This window comes from Dermacentor andersoni, chromosome 6, assembly GCF_023375885.2.
Source record: "Dermacentor andersoni chromosome 6, qqDerAnde1_hic_scaffold, whole genome shotgun sequence".
Classification (NCBI taxonomy): Eukaryota; Metazoa; Arthropoda; class Arachnida; order Ixodida; family Ixodidae; genus Dermacentor; species Dermacentor andersoni.
Window position 1 is genome coordinate 103346049 of NC_092819.1, and position 27866 is coordinate 103373914.

A 27866-nucleotide genomic window follows, 5' to 3' on the forward strand; every position below is an offset into this window, starting at 1 on the left:
TAATGCTGAACCATTTGCTTGAAAAGAAGTTGGTGAGAAGTCATCGCAAGCCGCTTACCGGCCGGTCATAAATCGGACATGGCGGCTGTAAGGAAATCGTAAACATGCGCTTGTAAAGTTTGTTTCATCAAATGCGTGCCTGTTTACGGGTGAATTACTGTGTTTTGTGAGGTGCAGAAAAGCAAAGGTGCGGTGATACACGTGCTACTTGAAATATATCTTAAACGGAATCCACAAAATTAAAACCGCGGAACACATGGCTCACATGGTTGCTCTAAGGTCGTTGCTCTGCACGAGAAGTTTGTCTGCAATTTCACGTAGCTGCCGCTGGGAAAGCACTTCGGCCGGCGAGAATTCCAGCGATGTCAAGACAGAAGGCTCAGAACACGCCGCAGTGAAGAAGAAAGGTGGATTCGCTGAGGCGTTCTTGAAGTTTCAAGAGTTGTCTTTGGCTAAGGACGCACCTGAAACGCCTCAGCGCTTCTCAACTCTTCTAAGAAACTCTAAATGGATTGACCTCGGTGACCCCGAGGGCAGGATCGTGATCGGCAGGATATTTCACATAGTAGAGGATGACCTGTACATTGACTTTGGTGGCAAGTTCCACTGTGTCTGCAGAAGGCCTGTGAAGAACCCGGGGTAAGCTGTGAACTCGTTTGAATCGTTCTTGAAATCGAATGTGTAGAAATACTAGTTATATGCAACATCGTTAATAATCGCTTAACAGACGGTACATAGGAGGAAAAAAAACCCACTGAATGAACATTGCTTTCGTCCCATCGTTATTCATATGCGATGTTAACGCCTTCGTGTGTGGTGTGGGTATCTGTGATGTTCTTCCTACGGCGCATCTATTTACCGTAGAGTCACAGTGTTTCAACAAGCCCTGCGTTTCCTGTTTGATAGCGTTCGATGTAAGCTCGTTATGATTACGCAAGCGCATATTCACATTTCACCGTGAAGTAGAGCCGCGCACCGCAGTTCGTTGTTGAGTGTTTTGTACGCAGAACAAATGTTTGTTTCATGGATGGCTTGTTTGTACGCTTCGTCATTCGCTCATAAAACTATGGCGTATCATACCGGCCAATAATTAAAAAAAAGAGAGACAGTGTGTGGCGACGTAGCAAGCAAACGCATAAAATTCAGTCACGTACGTTTACGGTCCGCAGTGGGAATATTTCTCCTTCGGTAGTATTGTGTGGAGCAGCCTCGTGGGGTATCCACGTGCTTGTGCCGATCATTCCCGTATATGCATTTTATTACGTGGATAAAAGAGAATTCATGGCCGCGCAACTACACTTTGAACATGATTGGCGACGTTAATGCGATTAGCGATGTAGTACTTACGGAGACATCTAATTGGTGATATATGTTTTATGTGTTCTGATACTTGTTATTGTTGAGACATTTGTACTTTGTTGTGCTTGTCGGGTTCTTTTGTTTCTGTCGCGAATTGAGATACTCCGTGTGGTCGGCCGAAAGAACGGAACGACGCTTCCCTCCGCCAACTATTCCCCGTACCCTGAGACGCTCCTCAAGTTTACGACTTTGGGTGGGCTTGCCGGGGTGGACGTCTCGAGGCGGAGGCAGGCCTGTGGGCAGAGCGGACGGAGGGGAAAGGACTCACAGGAGCTGACGAAAAAAGCATCTTCTCACGGCCGCTCTGACGAGATCTTAAGATGTTAAAGGCAGTGCTCTTAATTGTATAACTGTAACTTGGAAGAATCAACCACACTATATACACCAAACGGCAGTGCCTTCATGAACGATTATCAATGACAACAACCATTAAGTATTACAACCGTTATGACGAGCAGCACATACTCTGTCACCCAAGATGGCGTGAAAGAGGTTGATTGAAGAGCGGCACACGCCTCCTTTGTCGTTACTAGCTTTAGTACATCTTAATTCATGCTATATCATTCATTGTGTTTCATCCATCACATCGAATTTACCAGTTCTCGCAAATTTGCAAGTAATTTAACTTCTATATTCATTAAACCGTATTGGGCCTGAGTGTTGGGCAATCCTGCACTGTGAGTATGAGCCATAATGTATGAGTTTAAATTAACTACTACTACCCAGTGATGGCATTCTTCCTAACCAACGCAAAACTTCTGCCTTACAGCATCTCGAACAACATACTACACGACGATCTAAACACACTAGCAACAAACATCATTGCGTCGGTTGCATCGCAGTGCTAGGAAACTTACCCAAACGGTTCTCCAGTTTCGGTTTCGTTTTCCAGGAGGTGACTGTATCGTGATGCTGCTCATCGTGAGGTTTGATGTGTCACCGTAGTGTATAGACCACAAATCGCTGGTCCGATCATAGAACGTTCTTACGTGTGTGTGCTATTCTGTACCCCATCTGTCAAGCAAGCACATCTTCCGTGACATCATCCCTGGTCACCTTACCCCCTCCCCCCCTCCTCATTTGTTTTTGTAGCTCGAACACGACCGCTTTCCGCGAGATAACATTTTGCATTTTTTGCGGGTAGTTATAGCTGTAACAAAATGGATAACTGGGCTAGTTGGCTTACTCCATCTTGAAACGAGAACGAAGAGAGTGGACAGGACGAGGCGCCTCGATCCGTCCACTCTCTTCGTTCTGGTCTTTGTGCGCTTTTACAGTTTCAAGATGTAATTATAGTTGTTCACCCAAAATGCATGGCGATGGTAACCGCATGTGTGAGGGCATCGCAGGAATGGAGCCACTTCCGCGGACATATTGCCGCCATCACAGATAATAAACTTTTGTTCCAAGACAATTAGCTAACGTATGTTATTGTATAATTAAAAGTGAATCTGATGTTATTGCATAGTTTGCATTTATTTGGTTGAACGTTATGGTTATACTTATCGTTTCACCAATCCCTTCTATAAGTGCCCTTGTGCCCTGAGGGCAGCATAAGTAAGTAAATAAATCAACTAATAAATTGTTTCTCGACGTAGTGTCCGTCGAGATATATACGCATGCGGCCTTATGTGTGGGCATCAAGCCGGCAAGCATGCGCCTCTTGCTCGAGAGCGCGGTCTGCGAATGAAGCAATGTTTTTTTTTTCAGCAGCGCCAATCGCTCTCGCCTTCAGGCCCGTTCTCTGCAATATTTCTGGGTATGGCTCCGCAACGTAATTTCGAAGGCGCCAAATCTCGCATTATTTCCCTGTGTTCTCTAAATGGCGCAATGGAGGGTATTCTTGATGGCGCATATTGTATAGTCCTCTGATTTTTGTTCTTGTTTTGCTTTTTTGTAGAAAAGTATGAAAGGGCTCAAGTTATACCTAGCTCCACAGGTTGCTGTAGTAGCTGCCTCCGTCCATAGGCGGTGAAACTACGCAAGTATTGATAACAAGCATTCAATAAATGAATGAGTAAACCAGTCACTCAGTCTTTAATCCCATTAGATTGCCCAAGGTCTACTTCGTGAAAGGAAAAACATGGAGCGTGATAAAAACGTGACCGCGAAAAGCACAAATAACGTATTTGCAGTTACTGTTGATTTCTGTTAGAATAGTGGAATAAAAAATGTGGCGTAATCTTTTTGCGCAGGATTCGTACAGATTGACGTATATACCGTCTCCGCTGCATTATTCACGTCACAATTAAATTTTAAGGATGCCGAAGGACGTTAACAGAACTTCCCATGTGTAATAAAAAAGAAATGTCGTTGCTTTCTTTCTTTTTTTAATCGGAACTGCGGCTGCTCATTTGCCGGTGCCCGAGCGCCAGTGAAAGGTGCACTTGGTTATCCCTATACGTAGGTGAATGCGAAGACATTGCGCCCTCCGCGCGATGCCTATGCTCTTTCAGTCATCTTAATTTAACTCCGCCCTAATTAACACCAAAGGTCAAGGGCTCGACTCCCAACAAAGATCGTGGGTTCGTAGCCCTTTTGGACCATCTTGTGGTCACGGCAACGCCGGATTTTCCGCTTCATGAGTCACACATGTAATGCTTTGGCATTGATGCAACGAAGTCTCAGTCAAGGCTAAGTTTTGCGCAAGTATACGATCCCGGCATTCAATCGACCGTTTGTATATGCCGCCGTATATATATGCCTCTGGTCATGACATGAGCGGTCTGTCACGTTGCAGGGAGTACGTGCGGGGTTCCAAGGTGCGTCTACGGCTGAACGACATGGAGATGTCGTCGCGCTTTCTGGGCACCGAGAAGGACCTGACGCTACTGGAAGCGGACGCCACCCTCCTCGGACTGCACCGGGAGCAAGAGAAGAGCACCAAGGCCCAGCCGTAGTTGGTTGTTGGCGTTTGTTTCGTATAGCTGTTGTTTTATAAATAAAGACCGTCGTTAGCACCTGTTGCAGTTGTGGCTGCGATCACCCTTTTTTTTAAAAAAACAGGAGTAGAGGCCCTTACGCTTATCGTATACTCCACGCCATTCTGTAGAGTTCGAGGCCATCCTTCGTCACCGCGTTGACGCAAAGGTAAACTTGCTATATGGTACCGAGCCCACCGCGACGCTTTGAAACCGATTCTCAGCGAAAATCCCGCCAACGTGGACTGCGATACGCTTGCTTCGGATTTGTCAGTATTACTAAAAGTAGAATTTTAGCCCGAGTCATATAGATGTCACTGTGCATGGAATTCCACATACGTAGCCGGGAGCAGCACCTGTTGTGACGCTTTTCTCGATTACACCTTTCTGGCGCTGTCTGCAGCCAAAGCGCGTTAAAACTAAGTACGCAGTGAATGCTGTTCGTTCATTGCGAGAGAAGACTTGCCGAAAACAGCAACTTTCTAACGCAGTGTGGTTCAGTGTACAAAGATGACGTCACCATGCAGCGCTAAACTTCTGGTCGAGGCCTCCATTCCGCGTGTAATTTCTGTACACTTTTGTGAGGCTTGCGATTGCGACTAATATGCACTTTCACTTTACGTCCTGCGTCTTGCATTTACCCTGCCCTGTACCTTATACATACATTTGCGCTGTAAGCAATATGCGTTTTCTTTTTTTTAATTTAGCGCGTCAGCTAGCTCATTTGCTTGCTTTAATGTTCGCGCAAATCCCCCTGCCTCGCTGGTCGTAGATTAAAACGAATAAGAAACGCTCTTCGAGTTGAGTACACTGAGCTCGGCTGTTAACGGACACCCTCACCGCTAGCCTTCTCAAGCACGCCGGCTGGCGCCAGTGACCGTTTTTAGCAACGCTGCTCGCGCCAGTGCACCGGCCAGAGCGGGGCGAGCGTTACGTAATGCATGGAAGGTGCTTTCCGTTTTAGTTCGGGCACTTCCTGGTTTTGGGCCCTCTGGGACCGCCCACAATCTTTCTGCTTCTTTATATATATATTCCTTCACTGGCCCCGTAATCCACGCCATCTCGGTCCGCGGAAACCTCACTTCCGTCGTGACTCGACTGCCAGCTCGAGCAGCCTGGACACGTGCTACTAGGAAGCATCTCTCTGCTCGCGTTTTTTTCTCTCCCCTCATTCAGGCCGTGACAGCGAGAAGGGTGCAGCGGTATACGTAGACACCTGGCAAAGAATACGTCTTCGCTCGCTCGTTCGGCCTGACGGGCGATCGTCATGAAGCGTTGGCGCACAACTGAGCGAGCTTGGGGTTCGCGCCAAGCTGGGCGCGAAACCTTTTAGATTCGAAGCATTTCTTGGCGAACATTTGTCACTTTGACAGTATCTATCTAGCCGCCTACATTTTTGTGCTCTCATGGTGGTTTCGTTAACTTGGTATGTATCAAAAATGGCGTAGTATGACAATAGTGGATGACGAACATAAATGATCAGTCATGATGTGAATATCATGACATGCCTGTTATGTAGGTCATGAAACAGCCGCCTACGTCTTGGTATGTACGAAAATGGCATAGTATGAAAAGAGTATAACGAACACGAATGATCGGTCATGACATGAATTTATTTACACGCGTGTCATGTAGGTCATGAAACAGCCGCCTACGTCTTGGCGCTCTCACGGACTTTCCTTAACTTGGTAGGCTCTCCGCACGCTACTTCACATAACATCGATTCCCACAGGACGTGGGATCTGCCGGCTTTTCTTTTTTTCCGCTCACGTATATTTTTTGTTGTTGTGATGCGGGGTGTGTCATGTAGCCATCTCTTATCTCTTCGATGCCCCATCATTTTCCTCCTTCCCTTCGCCGATTAATTCGCCCTCTTGCGACTTATCTTTAGCTGTGGTCTCAACACATGCATGGCCCATACCCACGAAGGGCATTGCTCAAAAAAACACATTGCGCAAGTTAAGCGTCACAGCATATTCATACGGCCTACTGCCCAAAAGATGATGAGGTACACCACGGTGGGCACCCCTAGCAGCGTAACGTTAAAATAGACTTCAATGAGCTCATGCAGAGCACTTATACTAAACCTGTGGCTGTTAGCCGATACGCGCGATAAACTTGGTTGGTTGGTTCGTTGTTCCTCAATGAAATGGCGCAACGCGCACTGAGGCATCGGCCATGAGTTGGGCAGTGCAAGTGTAAAAAAAAATAAGATAATAATCTACGCCTACAGAGATTACTAGTCAGGTGTTCTCTTCGTCGTCGTCGTCGTCGATTATTCATCCAGCAAGGACGACTCGCGCGCAAAGTCGCAAAGCACGAGCCGTGCGCCTATCCCGCCGGCGGAAGCGACGAATCGGGCGCGTGCCGACGGAAAGCTGGTCGGTCATTCGGCACGTGAATCGAGCTTTCGTCTTGCCTGTAGGTGTCCCGACCCGACGACTCCGATCGCCGCGAGACCGGCCCCTCGGGCAATCAAAAAAAACAGACGACGAGGAAGGAGTCATCGTCGCGTCGAGTGTTCCTGCTAAGCAGTCACAGCAGCCGGGGCCTTTCGGTCGACAAGTCTTCGCTGGGCAAACCCCGCGAAAAGGGATGCTTCGGCGGAACCTTCGGCCGGCGGGCCGCCGGTAGTGCGTCTTTCCCCGCCCTGCAAGCCGCGTGCGAGAGTGTGCAGCCTGTAGCCAGCGGTGGCAGTAGGTCGTCGTGCTTCCCGGCCGCTCATCGCGCTCCCCTTCTCCGCCGGCGGCCAGTTGCGGCGGAAGGGCTGCCGTCAGATTTATTTTGTTGCGTTGCGCGGCGCGTGGAGAGGGGGTGGACGCATTCGGCGCTCTTCGCTCGGGGCCTCGCAGACAGACTTTGAGTGACTTGAGTGGAACGTGAGTGAGCGAGGCGGGCAGGAGGGCAGAGCGGCGCGAGCCGCGAAATACGAAGATGTCACTGAGCAAGTTCCTGTGCGCGTCGGTGCCGTACAACTGCTACGAGATCGGGCACACGTGGACGCCGCACTGCAGCCAGGCCTGCTTCGACGTCTGGTACAACACCTTCACCCGAGCGGTAAAGCTGTACGGAGTCCTCTACCTGGTGAGTCTGGCTGGCGCGCGAGTCGGTTTGCGATGCACTACGACGGCGCCTTTGCCTCTTGAGCTTCCCTGGCTTTTCTCTCTTCTTTTCTCTTTTCTTTTCTCTCTCGGAATGTTTCGCATTTAGACGTTGTGTGTACGCGAGAAAATTTACTGTCAGCTGATTTACGTCGAAGAGTGTGCGACCGCTGGCGCTCAGCTGTTTCGTCGGAACGCGACAACTCTTAACGGTCTCGCCAAGCCTCGCGAAACAGACGAAATTTGCTCGTGCATGCAGTGTCTGTCGGACGTTTCGAAGCCATCGCGGGCGTTGCCGATGTGTCGCATGCTGGGACGTTCGCTGAACTGTCGAGGCTACAAAGACGAAAGCAACAGTGTTTCATACTTTCGTGACCCGTCGGGGCTGTGGGTGAACGAACGCTTCAGACCGATTTCACGGGTCTCTCTGCACCACCGCTGCCACAACGCACGCCGGTTGTGGTGGCCTTCAGTGGACGACGGGGCAGCCATGGCTAGAAGCGTCTTGTACGAGTACCATGAAATACCAGCTTACCCTACGATATCAAAAAAGCAGCGAGATGAGAACAGAAAAAAAAAAAACATGTTCTTCAATAAAAGTAGTGTTCGGTGGACACGCCCCCAACTTCCCATTCAAGTTCACTGGAAGAAATCGTTATGGCATTGCCTTTGGCATTCCCCTCGAAGTTGCTTCGAGCCCAAGTACAGCGGGAAAACGCCGAGGGCTGCTTTCATAATGGTGCCGACTGCGCATACGTTCTGTACGCGGTTATATGTATCTAAGCGATGACAGTCAATCACTGCAGCTGCTTCGCTTTACTGGTCGTGCAGATTTGGCATCTACGTTACTCACCAGTGACAGTACAAAGCACCTCTGTAACTTCGTCTTCTCGAAATCACGCAGATCTATCGGATGCGCCTTGCATTTGCGGGGAGTGATTCACCGTGCCCAGTTCTGTCACTCAGTAGCAGAGCGACGTTTTATTCTTAGCTGTTCTGCGACCCCCCCCCCAAAAAAAAAGAAAACTTAAATTAATGCCTGTTGTCATCATGACTACATTAGCACTGTCGTCACTATGTTGATATTTACCTGAAACAATGACCCGAGCTGTCATAATAACGGCAAGAAAACAGTAGCATGTAGGACTTACCGAGTCCAACGCTAAGCGATAACGTTTGCGGGCAAAAATGTGTTTTTATCTGGTAAAATTAACTTGAATGCATTCCTTCTACGTTATTCTCGTAAGATAGTGGCCGCAGCGACCACGTTGACTTGCGATTCCTTTACTCTCAGCTAATGCACATGTGCGGTTCTTACGAGGAACGCGCGATACGATGTATCTTGAGCGCTCGAAACAGTTGTGAAATGCTAGCTGGAAAATACGTAAACGCTAAGCTTTGGATCGATCAGCTGCGACTCGCATGTAGTGGAATCCAGCAAGACCATCGAAGGTTTTAACATATACAGGTTCTTCTTTCCTTTTTTTTTTCTTTTTGAGGCAATACAGATATTTTCCAACAGCGTAGCGAACGTGGCGTTTTTGCAGACAGGTTCCTCGGCGAGGCGGACATACTTTGCCGCTAATAAAGTATCGGAAAGCTAATTATAAAAAAAAAATTAATTTTGTTATTAAAATACCGAATGCGGCACTTAAGAAAGAAATGTGCCTATTTGTAGACTCCTTTATACGGACTGTATTTACAGCTTTATACTTACCCACCCGCCGTGGTTGACCAGTGGCTATGGTGTTGGGCTGCTGAGCACGAGGTCGCGGGTTCGAATCCCGGCCGCGGCCAAAGCATTAAGACATGGGAACAATGCAAGGACGCTCGTGCGCTTACGTTTCGGTACATGTCCAAGAACCGTGGTCGAAATTAATTTGGAGCCCTCCACTATACCGTATCTTTCATGGCCATGATTCTTTAGGATCATAACCATCAATCGATCAATTTCCTCAGTGATTGCAAAATTCATTGCGAAGGCGGGAGCAGAATTCTGCTCCGTGTTGTAGGTGACTGAAGTTTACAAAAGTACGATAGTTAATAATGGTAATGAAAGTTCAAAGAAATATATATATATTGTGTGTGTGTGTGTGTGTGTGTGTGTGTGTGTGTGTGTGTGTGTGTGTGTGTGTGTGTGTGTGTGTGTGTGTGTGATTTTCGTTTCTTGAACACAAAGCTTTTGCGGTGTATTGAGTCGAAAAAACTCGCCCAACAACATGCACTGGTTACATAGAAGCTTCGCGCCGCTTCTAAACCAAGAATGTGCTTCCATTATTAAGTCTGTCAATAAAATCGTTACTGTTCGTTCCGCTCGGGTGTGCTGTCGCGCGATGTTTGCCGCCCGCTTCGCAGTGGGCCGCAAGTGTGTGTGTTTTGACCGGTCTACCGGTCAAAACACGCGCAGAAGTGGGGGGAGAGTAAGAGCTCATCTCTAATGATCTTCGCGAGCCATTCCCGTTCAGCTTCCGATGAGCGACCGGAACGAGAAATAAGGGGGGGAAAAGAAAGAAAAAGAAAATGACCGCGCGAAGCGAGCCGACGACGAAAACGGGGTCACTTGCGCCACACCACGGCCGGCTTGCGGGAAGGAAGAGCACGCATCGAGACGCACCCAAAAGTGGCTGTTGACCTTGGTCGCTCATGTGCGCCATCATGCCTGAAGAAGCATCCTGGTTCCCGGCCGTGGGAGCCCCGACGGAATGTGTGTATGGTATATAGCAGGTACACGCTTACGCGTTCCCGGACCGTGCCGCGATTTCCAATGCGTAAGCCGCTCGCCTTTGTGTCGTATCCGATTCGACTGCCGGCGTTTCCTCAAGTGGCAGCGGTCACCTTGAACTTCGACATGCATGGTCATGCCTTCCGTGTTTCGTCGTGTAACGTGCAGCGTGAAACGATACACACTCCTATCCTCGCTTCATTTAGGCTCCAGCTATAAGTGAAACATTTTTTTTTTTTTCAAATATCTTGGGCTTAGTTAAATGCAACGGAGTTCCACATAAAATCAAACGTAGCGTTCCAAACGTTAACTTCTTACTTTTAGTTGCACATAAAAAATTTGTGGAATTGCGTTTCAGTGAAGTAGCCTCTGCGATTTGGAACAGTGTTCTATACATTCCCGTACGTGTTACCAGGAACATTGTCTCACACCTGTAACTGGAACCATGTATAAGCATATGGGACATCTTCCCATTAATTCAGCTGGCTGTGTAGTCATCTGAACACGGTATTTCTGCACGGGCGTGTCAGTCATTACACCGCATAGCCCCTCGTGCGCTCATGTTAATATCGGTATTAAAGTCAAAGATAATCCGAGTTATGAGAAGACGATAACAAAAAGTCGGTTTCGCCCGAAAGGCGAAGCATCGATTGCGACAGCAAATTAGTAGACAGCTATACTACCTAGGAATAGTAATTTTATCGGCTGTATAAAGTTGTAAGCATAGGCATACTAACTGAATTAACAAGCGTGATGTCACGCGCGCACAAGCAAATACGAACACAGCTCAATCGATGACCGCTCGCTGTGAAACCACTGTGAGGAAGTGCAGCAGCAGCAGCGAGCGAATTGACCTTCGCGCTGCCTCTCGCATCAACACGAATTATAAGCGTGGAAAACACAGCGCACAGGAAGCTATGAGCACACGGCGCACTTTGTCCTCATCGCAGATCGCTTTCAAGATAGGGCCCGCGCTGCTGCGCCATACGCAGAAGCCACCTGCAGAACCTCCTCCCTCCCCTCAGTGCCAGAGACAATAATTAAACACTCGTAGCGACAGCGACAGCTTTTGCCATCGCGGAGAAAGATCCGTCGCTGTCGTTTGTCGCGTCACCGATTTTTGTCGGCCGGAAGTTCGCGTGGCGACTTCCGCAGGGACAGCATGATTGCGTAACAAGATGCCGGCAAGAGGGTGGCAACCAGTCCGCCCGCTTCGATCTAAATTTGCTCTTGCAACTTTCTCTCTGCCATGACAGCTAAGAACAAATAGTAAACTCAGCCATCGCTCTCTCATCACACGCTGACGACATAGTAAAGCGGCGCTGTCTTGCCGTTATGATTGAGATCGGTTGTTTGTTTTCACGCTGTTGGACCTTTTTGTCACCAAATGTCGCTATGGCATTTCACGTTGGACATGCTGGAATGGAAAGCATGTACAGAATACCTGGGCCGGTACTTTGTAGCGATATCTTTACCGATGCTAATGCCTTTCGGCGCCTATAAATGGCCGCGTTCGACGCTCCGGCCGCGCTGGGCGGAGCGTCGCTTGGGCAGTCAGGAAGTGAGAAACGCCGAAAGGCATTAGCATCGGGAAGAAGCATCGCTAGAAAATCGCGGCCCTGATTGACTCAATCAAGCTACTCGCGGTCAACTTTCTGTGGCTGTGGAGGGAAAACTATGGGGGGGGGGGGGGGGGGGGGGAGCTTCTGCACATGTGTTACCGCGCCAAGTAGTCCGTTAGCGTTTGACAGTGCTCTTCATTGCTCGCAAGGGACGCTCAATTAGCCACTTCCCGCGTGCGCCGGTTTCGTGTATCCCCAGACGCGGGAGGGAAATGCCGCAAAATAAGCAAATCTTCACACTAAGTCGTGTGTTCTTTCTTATTTAACGGTTGCTAATAGGGTGTTTGTTTTCTCTTCTCCAGCCTAAACTAACGCGGATTGAAACGCGGGACTCTCTTCAGAAGCGCTCCCGCTTGTGCGCGCTTTGCCTCCGTAGCGTTCCCTTCATGGTCACAGAAAGTTGTCCGCGAGTGTAGATTATTTGTCACCGCCTTGATTCAAAGGGGATGCCAATAAATCATCTTGCGGCATGAAATGTATTTCCACTGTCCATGAAAGCATATAAAGTTGGATCCAGTACACCGTGGTTTAACCGTTGGCCTCATGGTAAGTTTGAGACTTTGTACTAGCGTGCGATAGTATTTATTCGGACAACAGCGTAAATCTGCCGCCACTTCTTTCGCGATGTCGCGTCCACGTGGTTTCTCGAAGCCGCGACGAGACACGGTGTGCCCCTGTCGCGTCGCCTGTCGCTATCGCTTGAATATCGTGTTCATGTGGTTGCCGCGCAAGGCGTTAAAATATCGCTCACGGCCAACGCCGCCGACACCGACGCCGCCGACACCGGCTTTTCTGCGACACGAGCTCCTTAACGCTGTCGCGTTAAAATGAAAAGCACCGCGACCAAAACATTTCGCGTGCAACGTTCGGTCTCAAAGCGATGACCGAGCATTTATAATGTAATTCCGTTCACTGTGCCGCGACTTCCGCCCGAAGCTCAGAATATCGAAGAATCTTTGGACTTCCAGTTGACGAAAGTTCTGCAGGAGCGGAGCTATACACCACGTTGTTCTACGGGATATCGTGTCACGCGCGCGCTGGCTTTGAAAATTCAAGAACACTGTGCACTTGAAATAACGAACCAGGAGTATTCTGCACGTGAGGAGTACAGTGGAGTGTTCCAACTGCAGTTCTGTTGCAACACTGGATCGTACCTAATGAAAGTGGCTTTATATAGACAACGAAAACATTTGTGGAACACCGTATAACTGATCGGTGAAGATGCGAATGTTACACTTGATTGTACCAAGCGTTGATTGGTGGTTGTATAGACGTGCCGAATGGACGTGTACAGACAGCTTTGCTTTCGTTTCATGAGCGCCGCCATCTTGGGCCAGCTGTTATGCGAACAAGTTCTAAATTTTATGCTCACTGACGCCGAGTTTGTCGTGAACCACTGAATGCGTCTGTGCGGTGATTTTTGTGAATTTGTTGTCGCGGTTAGAAAACGCCTGTGTTTTTTACACTGCAGTCATACGGGGGCTCGCCTTCAATGATCATTGAAACGGAAGGCTATGATGAAATCCGCGTCCCTAATCGGATGATAGTGCAAAACCCGACAACGCGCTTTTCCGCACACCTTGTTTGACCCAACCAAGATGGTGGGCTTCGGGCTAGAATCAAAATTAATGTGTCAACATGCGAACTGTGTGACATCATTGCTGCCGCTCTCCGTTCCCCGCACTGTCCAAGCTTTCAGTACACGCGTATCAGCTGCTATACGTCCTCGCTAGTGCTACTAGCGAGAACGCGGCCATCTTGGTTAGGGCAAGTTAGATGTGTAGGAAAGCCATGCTTATGCGAGTTTTGCATGTGACTTCGGTATAACAGTCCATTGAATGTTAACTCTATGCAACGCATGATTGGAGCACTCCAGTGCTTTCGTAATATAGTCAGTGCCTTTGAGCAGGTGCGTCACAGGTATCATGGGAGATCAGCTGGAATATCACACAGACAGGTGCTTGACATTACGCAAAATGGGACTCAGTTGTAGCTAAGTGAGATTTTACTTCACGGGAAGTAATGATAGTTGATACTAAAATGTGGGCAAACTGGTTACAGTACTTTTAAAAGGTAGACGGGACCCACGAAGTGGTATATTCAAGGTTGGTCCCCTCTCTGCAGTATTATTATTATATTGCTTGCGCTGGCTGTAGGTACCGTAAGTTTCATAATTTCATATGATTCTTAAGACACGGTCAATATTATTGTTTTGTGAAGTTAAGTAGGATTGTATATGCAGGTTGCCCGGATGGAGCGCTTGACGTTGCACTTATACCTTCTCAAATGGCCTTCTGCATTTACGTCCCCTTTCTTGCTAAGGAAAATTCCACATCAGGTTGGGACGGCTTCGTCGATTCGATGTTTGCGCCCTATATAACACACATCTAGCTGTGTCTCATTGAAGAATCGCGCAGGTATCTACTACAAAAGTGGCGAGAGCAGTTACAATGTTTACCGTTGAAAGCGGTTCTTTCAACATCTGATCAGCTTCAGCCCTAGAACTTTCAGCGCGCTGTGCAGCTTTAGCTGCAAATACTGGTACAGTAGATCGAGCACTACGCAGCTGCGGCTTGCCGCTGGGTTCTTCCGTACGGTAATATGCCTCTCGGAAACTATAAAAATAAAACTTAGAACCTTCTCCACGACAAGGCAACAGCTCAGGTAGGGCGCACCTAAAAGAAATAAGTGGCATGAAACCGCTTTTTTTTCGCACACATTACGAAATAGGCGAGGAACTTTCCCATCGCGTTCTCAAGATCAATTCTTGGAAGCGCCAGTAGGCCAAGACGGACCTTGAGAACTTCGCCTATTGTCGAATGGGTATCAGCAGCGGACGAAGTTCTCGCGCCCACATTCACTCTGTACTCGCGACGAAAAAAGTAACGTAAATAAAAACCTGTGTATATGTGAGTTGCAACCAGTGAAGTGTGCGTATATGTGAGTTGGTATTTTTTTGTTGTTGCTGTTAGACTATCATTTAATTAGCTGCGACGGAAATCATTTTTGTGTAAGTTGCCAGTTCACAACCGCCTCCACGTGGACTATGCCAGCCGCGTGGTTTGCTACCGAACACCAAGGGCGCTATACGTGACGTTGAACGTGACGTTGAACGTGACGTCCTGTATGCTGCTCTCGCGACTGAGCAGACGACGCTGTGATGCGGAGACTCAAGGGTCACGTGCACACATGCGATGACGCTTTTGACTCGCTCACGCCAGCTTCACATGCGGATACCCCAGTTCAGTGTCAGGTTGTGAAACGAAAGGTCCGTGCAACTCGCCTACACTTTTCGAACTATAGTTCAGCAGATAGTGTCTTCCTATTCATTTCACCGGAATAATACAGTCGTCGTTTGTGTATGTCTCCATTCGTTTCATCCAGTATAAGCTACAGGTTCCGTTCAAAACGGATTCGCGACATTCCTCGTGCTTGAGGTAGGAGGCACAGTGCGGTCGACATTCCAATGTACACTAAAGATGAAGACTAAATAGCTTTAGACCCATAAGGTGTTCTTTTAAAACTCTGTTACCTTAAAATTTCGCGGTGATAGGATGATTAATGAAAAATAAAAGATGGACGAACTTCCAACTGGCCGACATACCAGCGCCGGTACGTCAGTGTGACAACACCGATATCAAAATATTTCGGTTGTTTGTGGGACGTTGTGGCGTGGTAAATTTTCTCGAAGTTCGCCGAGTTCTGACTTTGGATTCTGTAAAAATACAATGTAGTCCATCTTTACCGATAAAAAAAAAATTAACTAGGCCCAGAGCAGTCGCCGTCAAAATCCGTGACGTCACGGCGAGATGGCGTAGGTGCAGCGTCTCCACCCGCCTTTCTTCTTTAGCGAAATTCGCACTCGCGTGTTCCTCAAACAGCGGACCACTCTGTACAATCGCAGAAATCGTGCAGGATGTACAGTAAACCATTCTGTATATAGCGAAGTGGCAGTAAACTGTAAGTTCGCTGAGGATGTTTTTATATGTAAGAAGTAACGAAGAGAACGTTCGCGAACTGCGAGGTGAATCGAGTGAGCCTATTCTCTGTAGACTATCGCCGCTCGGCGGCGTTGGAGGCATACGAGAACGGCGATCTGCGCTTATAGCAACTGCGCGCGATCCCTTCCACCCCTATCGCCTATATACCATGAAGCACTTATATAACTCCCGTATAATATAGCTTATAGATTCGCTTCTACCTTTTAATGGCGTCACGTGCTACAGAAGATTTCCACTTGAACGGTTGTGCCGGAACCTCGAAGGTGATCGCACTTTGAACGTCAGGAAGCGGAAATAGTTTATGGAAGCCACAGAGAATGTACGCCACCATTACCATCAAGAGCCATATATCCTGACGGGCTCTCTCTCTCTCTCTCTCTCTATATATATATATATATATATATATATAGTTCTATTCGCCGTGGATCGTTACGAGAACCGTATATCGCCAGGGGATCTTCGACCTACGTAATTCCTATAATCCCACACGCATTATGTGTGCGGCAATCTCGTCCGGCGCCTGTCGCTGATGTGAGGATGAAAGTTAACTGCTTCGTGCGAGCGTCAGCTCTAAAATTAGCGCCGAACGTGGATCGAACATAAACTGCGTTTGCCTTTTATTGAATGAAGTGCAAAGGCGGTGAGTTAGTTATTGTAGTTTTAGAGCAACATAATTTCCACTGTACTATTTTGTCTGATAACCGCCAGTCATGATACAGTTGAAGCTCGATAGACGAACACAGATAAAGATATATATATATATATATATATATATATATATATATATATATATATATATATATATATATATATATATTATATCCTTCTTGTCCGTTATCCTTTTAACACGTGACCCTTTTAATTCTTATATGCTGAGCTATAAGCTCCCACTGTTCCACATTCTCTCCCTGCTTCGGCTATAATATAAATACTTAAAAGCAGCCCGGAGTAATGAATGCTCCATGCTTCGAGCGGTTCGCACGTCTGACGTCATGAGTGACGTTCAGTCCATTTTTCCAGTACTTAATTGTATTTCCCAGTAAGCGTTTATCGAGGTGAACAGCAGAGCCAAGAATCAACTGCGTCAGTGATGTCGTGGTGAACCGTGCCGCCGTTTATAGTGCCTCGGGATCCACGATAGCTGTGCGTATAGAAAGCTGATTACATAACGACTGCAGCATGTACAATGTTATGTTGTCACGTACTCCCCTGAGCAAAAGTACACACGGATCAGGTATTCCGTTATAAAGCCGACTTTCTTCCTCGCCTACGAATGTATAAAACAGCCGCATTCGAGCCCGATCCGCATCCGATTTCCCGATCGCGTTTGACTCCCTTCTTCAGCCTGGGCAAAGGAGTCAATGGCGATGGATGAATTCGGTTCCGATCGGGTTCGATTGCGACCGAAAGTACCTCGCGTCTGACACCGGCATAACTTGAAATTGAGAAGTGCAGTCCAAACTCGATGCGTTACAAATTTTCCAGTGCACTTGTAAATTTTATTTTGTGCGACTGAATTACACATATATTGTCTTTCTTTCTTTCTTTCTTTCTTTCTACTTACATACATACGTTTTCTCAAAAGTGTATATTACATTATAGGCTACGACAGCACGACAAGGGCGGCGGTGGCGCCGACGGCGTGAATGCACTTCGAGCGTCCGTAAACTTGCTATCGCGTTAAAAGCAACTATAGTGGGAAAATGCAGGAGCATTTCCATACGTTACATTCGTAAGCGTCGCGCAATGATGCTGCCCGCGTCTGTATACAGATATTTGCGCAAACGGCAGTTGGGACAAAGAGACAATAAGCGACCGAAAACTATGCTCGGTGTATCGTGCATCTCCAGAAAGCGAGGCATATTTTTCTCGTTAGCGCAGGCATTGAAGGATAGAGCGAAATCAGGTGAGCCTCGCCTGGGCGCAGCATGCGAGACAAGTCAAGCCGTAGACAGAAGCGGGCGTGCGCCGCCCTGTAAAGCACACACACACACACACACGTGAACGGGTGTGCGTCGGCATTGACGCACGAGTCTGTTCTCTTATCTCGCTGCTCGCTCGTTAATTCATTGTTTCCTGTCCGCGGTACATTTTCTTTCTTTCCTTAGAGACGGCGCTCTTTGACGACGGGGTTGGGGGATCACCTCATACGCTTTGGAGCGTTTTCTCCGCGGGCGAGACGTTTCGAGCTGTATTTCCTATACTCATACGACGTTTCTCGCAAGTCGTCGCATGACTCCTCTCTCTCTCTCTCTCTCTCTCTCTCTCTCTCTCTTTTTTCCGGAGTTCCCTGTTCGATGCGAAACCCTTTGACTGGAGCTGAATGAATTAACTTCCTTTTGGCTACGTGACAGGAATGGCGTGGCTCTATACACGATGTACACGGTGCGAATCACTTGACCGCGCGACCTTTACTTTCTTTTTCGGGATTCACGATATTACGTGGCGGGCTTGTGACGTCTTGCAATTTGGTGTACCTGCTTGCTCTTATTCGCGTCTCTTGTTTATGTGCACAGTGTGCGCGATGCGTTGTCGCCGAATAAGTATACTGGAACGGGCAGTTATGTAACAGGCTTGTTGTCCTGCATGCGGCTATACCGTTGACCTTCTCCGGCCGAACCAATTGAGCGCGCTGTGTTTTGTATTACCAGGGAACACAAGCGAGCCCGCTTCCACACCCTCCTGCTGTATTCAACGGCGAACGTGGGAGTCGAAAATAAGAGTAAATAAACAAAGTAAATAAATCGAAACTTTGCGTATAGAAACTTTTCGTATATACAGAAGCCCCAGGTTGTCTAGAAGATACTTTGCAGGATCGAGCGTGCCACTACGCTGTCTTTCAAAGAGGTGTTCGTGTTTTGAGACGTAAGAACAAAATCAATCAATCAATCAATCAATCATCGAGCCTGCACGATAAGCCTGCGTGGTAAGTTAAGAGCAGAGGTGCACCTCTTAACACCTTTCGGTCCGTTGCATCTGCTGCCGTGCGAAACGCGTTGGCTTTGTCGCGCGAGCACGTGATACGCGGCGCGCGCGCTGCAGTGAGCGCTTCTTTTCCATTCGCAGGTAGGACAGCTGGTGGCTCGTCGCCATGGCGCACGCGCCTTCATGCAGACTCTCCGGAGCACCTTCGACTCCTCCATGTTCATCAGCCAGAATTTTTTCCTCTACCTGTCGCTGGTCTGCGTCTGCAGGTAGGCCACGTGCTTCACATTGGTCTCCTCACGTTACCCCTCACGCGAAGATATACGGTATACGCTCTTCGTGGCAAGTCCACCGCACCCTTATAATTTTGCATGAAAAATGGTGGTTGCGTCTTGTGTGGTCGCTATCGGAACGACGAGACGCAACTCGGGAGCGCCAACTCGGGAATGCTTTTTATGACCACTTCTGGCACAAGTACAGGGTTCTATTTAAATGTTAACTCGTTATATGTAGTCTGCGCATTTTAGCAAAGGTGGCGCCAAAAACAATGTCAAAAAGCTAAGAAATGTTCCAATAGTATTGTTGAGTGTATATGTAAGGGATTTCACGCCTCAAATCCGGAAATTATTTGTGAAACAGAAACGACAGGCGCTCTCTTTCAAATGCAGTGTACTCGCAGAAGCATGGTTATTTTGTCTTCACTCTTGCGCACATACACGCACGCACAGGTACTGGCGCTCACGCAGACGCACGCTCGCTCGCCGAGAGTTGAGCCAACGTGGTCAAAGTCGAGTGGTTCTCTCGTTAATATTTCCCGAGAGGCTACTCGGAAAACAAAGGGGGAAGACGCGCGCGTTGATCGAGCCACTTGCGCGGTTCGGAAAGTGACGTCAATCGCCTGCAGGGAGCGCACGCGCGTTCTTCGCGAACGCCAAGCCACATGAGCGGGTAGTCATGGGGTGGTGGTTTTAATGGTCAGGATCCGAATCGGGTGGCACCGGGCGCGTAAATCAGGGAGGGTGGGAGGGGAGGGGGGCATATACGCAATAGCAAGTCTACGGGGCCGCGTTTGATGTGTGCCTGATATCGCCTGTAGTAGATGTCAAGGTCAAGTGAGACTCTCTTTACAATATATCTGGGATTCGCGGGGTCGAAACTGCGCTCGCTTTTTCTTTCTTTCTTTTTTTTTTTTTTTTTTTGCGGTTGTGGTTCGTAGGTGTATAACCTTGGCATGTGTAATTATAGTATGCGCGAGGCCTGGAAGTCTTAAACAAGCAGTGCGATGCCCCTCGCCTCTCCCCCTTCCCTCTTTCTCCGCCTCCTGAACGTCAATACTTCGCGATCCGTCATCCTCCCCTTTTGCGTCACGATGCACTCGAGCGCGTCATTTTATGCGAAAGCGGCCATTGGCGGTTTTCGAAGGAGAGGGCTGAGCGGCTTCATGGGTGAATGCACTATAAGAAAACAGAAATAACGTGAGGAGATGCCGCGTGGTCGCGCATGGCTGACAGGGAACGCGATCGTTGCATTGCATGAGCGGCCCGATCGAGCACGCCTGATGACGTGACGGGACGAGGACTGCACGAGATAAAACGCGATGAAAGAAGAAAGCCGATGCGTACAGGCGACACTTTTCCGCGGAGTACATGTTAAAGTATCGTGCAGTGTTTAGTGAATTGTGAGCGGAAGAGGGGTAGAAATTTGTTACCGATATTGCGATGACGACGTCCTTACGGCACATTCGCGTTTCACAAGGTACACGTGCTTATGTATACATGCGGACTGGCGCATCCTGTATGCATAGGTATAGTACGCAAATATTTTGCACTGCGTATACAGAGGCACACAGCCGTTTACAACACGTTTCAAACTTATTTTTGGTCGACTGTCGATCGAGAGCGCGTCAATTTAACACGTTCCTGTTGTAACGTTACCGTCGTGACTGAAAAAAAAAAAAAAAATGCGTATAGCGTCAATTTATCTAAACTCCTTTTGCCTGCAATCCCACGGAACAGATGTCTCGCCGAAATTTACAGTGCGGCCACTGCGCGCAACTATATGCCTCGCTGGAAAGCAAGACGCCGCGACAAAAATTTAAATGCGTGCACTCGCGAGCACAGACCACACGCTCGAGCCGAGGTAAACTGAATCGAGCCACAATTAACGAGTATTCTATGCCCGCGTGTGCGCTCTCCTTGAAATGAATCAATTGCGAATAAGTTCAGACGAATAAGTTGAAATCGACGAGTGCATATGAAAACTTCACAATGCCAAGCTTGGATTGCAGTCCCCAATTTCAAGTTACATTCATAGGCGAAGAAAAAGTAGACTTTATCGCGCGCGATTCCTTGTTCGTACAGTGTTGCTCAGAGGAGTGTGTATATATATATACACGCCTGACGTACGTTCCAGGCACGCCTGTACCTTTCAAAGCCAACATGGACGCTATAGTCACTAGATCATCAGTCTCCATGGAAACCAAACACACTTGCGTAACATCGAGGAAGTTATTTGCACTTTCCTCGTACACGGTGTTTTCCTTTTTTCTCCGCGCGCCTCGCTTATATATATATATATATATATATATATATATATATATATATATATATATATATATATCCTCTCAGTCGGAATTGTCAACATCAGCACCTGCCAGGTAGCAAACACCGCCTCATGTCGCGGCATGCGCCGTGTATTATAGTAATCGGCAAATCGAGGGCACAAGACTGTCTCGCGCGTACGACAAGGAGCTGCGAGCTTTTCTTTTTCTTTTTGCCTCGTCGGATGCTTGCGACGACGAGAGGCGGACGTTAACTACAGCCAATCCGTCGCTGAAGGCGTTCTATTCGAGATGAGGAAGAAGAAGGAAAAACTGATCTGCTGGACGTGGCTGCGTGCACGTGGGATACAAATGTGCGCCCCTTAAAGCACGGCCGAGAACGCGGTCGTGCCATATACGCTCGAGGAAGTCCCGCAAATCTCTCTCTCTCTCTCTCTCTCTCTCTCTCTCTCTCTCTCTCTCTCTTTCTCTCCTCGTGCTCTTACTTGGTGCATGACGCTGCAGCCACTCGGACGCGTGCAATTATTCTTCGGCGTCTAGTGAAGAGGGATAGGGAGGGAGAGAAATCGAATCGAAGGTGGTGGGTTAGCCAATCTTCGACAGGGAAGAGGAAACCAGACGTGCGCTGGGCAGACCGATGTGTATTTATTATGCGGTTTCGAAGTTTTGCCGCTGTTACTGTTTTTTGTTTTGTTTTCTCGCGTGTCAAGGGCGCCGGAATGAAACAGTATTGCTTTTGTTTTTTTCGGCGAAGGTAAGCAGAGGAAGAAAAGCATACACATAAACGGGCGAGGTAACGAGGATTTTATGACCGCGTGTGCACCTCCTTTGAAATGACTTGTTTTATCTATGTTGTCCCAAAACTTTCCTTCTAATTTGGTGTGCGCGAATAAACAATAAATATCAGATTGCGAAAAAAAAGAAAGGAAAAGCGAGCAAGAACTGAACACATTTACCTCAAAGGAGTACTCTATTCTATATATGTTAAAAAAAAACGGAAGCGTCAGGTACGAAAGTGTCAGCATCTTCATTAACACTCGCAGTGTGAAACATTCCGATCGAATGGTGGGAGGTTGGATTACAAACGTTTTTAAACTCTAAACGTATGATTCCACCAAAATCGCCTTTTCTGGAAATAAAAACGAGATAGATGGAAACAGCATCGGACATTCCAACATACCCATGAATAAATGCACTTATGCAAAAGTAACAAGTCCCGAACTTGCATTGTTGTGAAGCCGTCGATACAATGTTTTCATGTTATGCCATAATGGACACAACTGACCGCGACCTCAGCATAGGTAGCAGTCAGTGTAAAGGAAGCTTCTGCCGAAGAGATACCGTCGCAGCAGTTCCAAAGTTGTTCCTTCAAAGGCGTTGTGAAGGGAACGTATTCCCAATATATAGCACAGCAGAGACTTCCACGTTTGACGGACTATACGTGTTCTATACATATCAGGACCCACGTAATGAACCCCACTTTTTGTGCTATTTAGGATCGCAGCTGCGCAGCTGGGCATTTGTGCAGCTGTTTCGTGTGGTCGGGAGGAGATGACTTGATGTTCTGCTGCCCAGTGCCGTTGCAAAATGTTCGTTGTTTTGTACACTTTTGAGCACCATCAGCGTTTAAAATTATTTTACCACACCAGGCAAAGTCAGATTGTAGCGTCCCCTCTCCACAGTGGCTCCAAATTTTGGTGTGCCACTAAGAAAATGTTTTAAGCGTTACTTTGTAAGGCATCATGGTAATCGCGATGAAAAATGTTAGCACGTAGATGTTTCTGGGAATCAGTTTAATGTTGGTCCTCGAACGATGAGCCGTGAAAAGACCTTAATAAAACTGAAATGGGATCCATTTCGTATCCAACGTAGCTTCCGACGGAATCTAACGTAGTGATATGTGCTGGTGAAGCGGGGCGAGAGGCTACGAGGTGCACTACATCAACGCCATGCACGAGGTCGCAGGTTCGAATGGGTCGGAATGCAAGAACGTTCATGCGTTCTTCTTTAAGAGCACGTTAAAGAACTTCATGGTATAGTATTCTTCAAAATTAAGCCGGTGCTCTCCACCACTGGCTTGAAGACATGTGTGCACACGACGCTGCATACTGTTACTCGTGGGAGGATTAATTGCTGGAGTTATCTGTGCAGCGTGCTAGGTAATAGCTGTCTGCATCTCTTGCAATGTGTGAAGACTGTTCTCGATCACCCGTCCTTTGAGTGCACCCCACAGACGTCATCAGACGAACCGCTGGTCATAGACATCATACACGTACCCGTGTAACATCATACACGTGAAACTGCAATGCGACTTACAACTATCAAAAAAGAGAATTTTTTTCTGCACTGGGAAGTTACTTTTAGCACACCCAGTAGTAGTACACGTCATTTAGAGATCATTGTCCAGGGCGCATCTGTCTCGTGCTCTCCTGACCAGCGAGTCTCGCAATATCCAGCGCCGAAGGGTAGTCCTCACTTTTCCTCGTAACGCCGCCAGTTAAAGCTGTCTGCAGCGCGCGTCCTATAAATTACGTTTGATGGACGCGCTTGCTTCCTTTGAGCCGGCCTAGTGACAAGCCTAAATTAGCTCCGCTACGTCATCGAGATACGTCATCATTCGCTGAAGTAGTGCAATTAAGCTGACCGCGGCTGTAACAGAATTGAGCTCCTAGGCGTTTTATAGAGGTTTCACCGCAATACATTTTCACCGCAATACAGAGGCATTTCTACAGACTTTTACTTTAAATGGGAAAGCGTGAATAAACCGCTGCAGCTCGTTTCGTAACTCGAGAGCGAGCGTCGAACAATGGAAGAACTGCTCAACTGCTAATGGGATAACAAAAGAGGTCTTCGTCTTACCCCGTACGACAAAAACAAAGGAATGGTTCTTTCTATACTGCTTAACCACGCCATTGTTCCGAACGCGGCACTGAACCATGGACGACGCACTCGACTCCGGACTACAAAGAGGTTGGCACCCCGCAGGCAAAGGGCAGTGTGGTACGGCCTTTGTTGACACTCCGCGGGCATCTCGGCAGAGGGAACGAGGCTAACTGGTTGTTGTGTTGCTTAGAACAAAGCTATTCCACCGTGATTCCGGCGAACCCTCATGTTTATATAGGCACACATATGTCCACATACAGATGCAGATATGTTTAATAAAGGTGACTGGAAGTAGCAGCTAGACAAGTAATCATTAAAAATGTTGTCTAAAGTTTTAGCCAAAACAGACGATTGATGCGAATGCGAGATATTTTTGTCATTCACTTTTTATTGATAAATTGCAAGAGATCGTTATAAGCTATCTGGACCGATAGCCTACATTGGCTAGTGGTCGGTCCAGTGAAGGATGCGTCGAACAGGTCAACAGTGCAAATATATATATATATATATATATATATATATATATATATATATATATATATATAATGAATGCAGATAATAAAATCTGATAAAAGTAATATCACAAGGTGTGTCCATAATCACATCATTACAAAATATAACTCGTAAAAGAAGTAGAATACACTGACGACAGCGAGCGTAAAAGACTGTTTACAAATCTTTATATCGGGAATAAAATATTTTCGCACTGTATTTGAAGTTTCGTGCCACTTTAAGCCCTAAGGGTAATTGATCCCAAATTTCTGTCCAGCGAAATTCAATTCGTCATATTCCATATAAATTGCAGCATGTAGGCAAATTAATATTGCCATTCGATCAAAATTGCCGAAAAGTTCATAACTACTTCCAGACTTGCCTAAAGATGACGCTTCCAAACTGCGGGTTAATGAAAATCGGCTGATTTCAACATGAAAACCGAAAATGACACGTCGGGTAGCACGACGCCCCTAGGAGTATTTCATGATCGACGTGACTGGGTGTTCCCTGTAGGGGCGTCACAGCTATAGGGCTCTTTCGCCGGTATTCATTACTCTACGGAAATAAGCTGAGTCGGCATTTCGAAACTCTGGAACCGCTTAAGAACTCCTCCCACGACGGTCTTCAATTCTCGCATTGGCATTGGTTAAACAGTTACGGATATCGTTATAATCGTTTATTTAACCACTTGATTCATAGTATGCCTTATTTGTTTAATTCAACATCGGGCAATTTCGGCCACGGCGGCCGCATTTCGATGGGAGCGAAATGCGAAAACACCCGTGTACTTAGATTTAGGTGCACGTTAAAGAACCCCAGGTGGTCGAAATTTCCGGAGTCCTCCACTACGGCGTGCCTCATAATCAGAAACTGGTTTTGGCACGTAAAATCCCATAATTTAATTTAATCGGGTAATTTCGAATATGTCTAGTGGCTCCGTCCCACTAACTCTTCTTTGACTGATTAATTGACTGGTATGAGAAATCTCGGGAAAATTACTTACGTACCACATCTTCAATCAATCAATGAAATCCGAGCGCAATCAATGAAACAGCCTGTATATAGAGGCGTGCGCCGTTTTGTTAAAATCGTAAAAAAAACGAAAATAATAATCGAGCTTACAGCTGCTTTGTTCTTGCTCAATATCTTCAGCACGAACGCATTTTAAGGTCTGACTCTATCAATATAACGTTCAATATATAATTGTCCACTTGGCGCAGTTACTCTCCTGGTTTAATTTGTCAAGAAAAAAAAGTACGAATTTGCCTTTGTCTGTGCCTCTCGCATTGAGTGAAGCTTAAAATATGTCAAGCTGTGTCACTTTTGGCGTTATGCAGTACGGGAAAGCAACTCATTCGAGAACGGATTCCATTATTTTCTCTAGTGTGCATCCGAGAGGCGTCCAGGGAGGCAAATGCGCAGTTTTCTTTTTCTCCTTGGCGAACCACAGGCCACAAGTATAACAGTCCCAATTGTTATACTGAATGATTCGCACCATAATATGCGCTCTTACTGCAAAATTTGAGCGAGAACAGAGCATCTATGAACGCAAAGTTTTTTCCCCTCTTTAACGATTTTAAAGGAGCAACGCACGTCTCTATTTCCCTTCGCTTAGCGCAATACTCGTGCTGTAATTATATGGATGAAATGTGTTCCATGTTGCCGCCACTTCAAGTGGCAACCACTTAGGCGCGCAGTAGAATCTGTAGCAAAATTTATACTAGGAAAGCTGTAAAAATAATAGCAAAAACGGTAATAAGGAATATAGGTAATATGCTCACGCTGCTTGTGCATGCCATAGCTCCGCAATATAATTTGTAATTGTACCTTAGTGGATTGGCAGTATTCTGGCAAGAAAAAAATAAAAGAAGAATGCAATCCAGTCACAGATACAAGGGTACCGGCGCATCGATTTGTACTTCGTGCAGATACCGGATTTTGAATCTCAGTTGTATATATCAGCAGACTCTCCAATATCTTCTCATAGCTGCATTGTATACATTAATGTAAGCTACCATTGAAATTGGCTTCCAAATTTATTGACTGCTTTTCATAACACCGCGTCATTATCGAATTTCCTCCGAGTGTATAGCACGCCAGGCAATTTTCCGAGATTCATACGGTGCCGTATATTTCGAAACCTAACTAGTGTACGGATCCACACTTCTGTACTATCTACTTGCATCAATGCAGCAACGCGCCTGTTTAACCCGTTAACCCCCAAATTATTCCCGGAAGAAAAACTTACCAAATCCCCCAAATATATTTATCTAGTCATAATTTCTTCTGTCATTAATTCTAATTCTGAAAATGTATTACTTGATAGGTTTCTGGTTAGAATTAACACAAAATTTAAAAATGAGTAAAGCGGCTCTAGAGGGCAGTTTTTTCCCTCAATGCCGACCGTAAGTTGCCTTTGCCAGTGGGAGCTGCTAGCACAACATCGCGCTGAACGAGTGTGACTGGTCATTGGCGATATCGGTACAATCTTGCATGACAAGCGCAGCTTAGGATTGGGGGTTGAAGGGTTAAAGCTGTCTGGTTTTGATGTTTGAAGTACAGCGCGTAAATTTTATTTGCAAAGAACAATGCACACACAGAGAAACGCACTACAAGTAACGACGAGAAATCACGGTACACCTGTGCTCGTTTGCATTTCTTTTTTATCACACGGCTCTGACACGTATGACAGCGTCGTTTGCGTATCGACATGTATACATGTTAAACAATTAAGCAGTGAAAGAAAAAAAAAGCAGAAGGAGAACGTAACAAATAAATCATCATCATCAGCCTATCTTTATGACCACTGCCAGGACGATTTCCAGTTAACCCTGCCTTGCGCTAGCTGATTCCAACCTTGCGCCTGCAAACTTTCCAATTTCATCGCTCCACCTAATTTTCTGCCGTCATCGACTGCGCTTCCCTTCCCTTGGCACCCATTGTGTAACTCTAATGGTCCACCGGTTATCTACTCTACGCATTAAATGATCTGCCCAGCTTTATTTTCTTTCTCTTTTAATCTCAACTAGAATATCGGCTATCCGCGTTTTCTCTCTGAGCCACACCGCTCTCTTCCTGTCTCTTAACGTTACGCCAAACATTTTTCGTTCCACAGTTCTTTGCGCGGTCCTGAACTTGTTCTCGAGCTTTTTTCTTAACCTCCAAGTTTCTGCCCCATACAAATAGCAAATATTGCGAAGCAAATAAAGTCGTGCGCGTAGGCGACAAGCTGTTCAAAAATAAACAAATAACATTATAAAAAAATAATTGTGCAAGG

The 27866-nt window shown here is 46.9% G+C and overlaps 2 protein-coding genes across 3 annotated transcripts in view; both read left to right on the forward strand.

The window, feature by feature from the left end:
- Positions 1 to 46: 46 nt before the first annotated feature.
- Positions 47 to 4328, forward strand: mRpS28 (mitochondrial ribosomal protein S28). The gene is made up of 2 exons (XM_050171463.3): positions 47 to 639; positions 4100 to 4328. The coding sequence occupies exons 1-2, from the start codon at positions 257 to 259 to the stop codon at positions 4257 to 4259; spliced, it is 543 nt and encodes a 180-aa protein (XP_050027420.2). The 5' UTR covers positions 47 to 256; the 3' UTR covers positions 4260 to 4328.
- Positions 4329 to 6091: 1763 nt separating this feature from the next.
- LOC126522680 (transmembrane protein 135-like) overlaps positions 6092 to 27866 on the forward strand; it is a 40768-nt gene continuing 18993 nt past the window's right edge. The window contains exons 1-2 of one of the 2 annotated variants that reach the window (XM_050171455.3): positions 6092 to 7364; positions 18793 to 18920. In XM_050171455.3, coding sequence (XP_050027412.2) covers positions 7215 to 7364; positions 18793 to 18920 — 278 coding nt within the window. In that variant the 5' untranslated portion in view covers positions 6092 to 7214. Of the gene's footprint in view, positions 7365 to 12170; positions 12272 to 18792; positions 18921 to 27866 lie in introns of those variants that run through there. The other variant, XM_055066532.2, reaches the window with a different exon arrangement.

Excerpts from the sequence above, each read along its gene's own strand:
- mRpS28 (XM_050171463.3), top strand. The coding sequence starts at position 257 with ATGGCTCACATGGTTGCTCTAAGGTCGTTGCTCTGCACGAGAAGTTTG. Across the intron at positions 640-4,099 it reads AGGCCTGTGAAGAACCCGGG|GGAGTACGTGCGGGGTTCCA; the intron begins GTAAGCTGTGAA and ends GTCACGTTGCAG.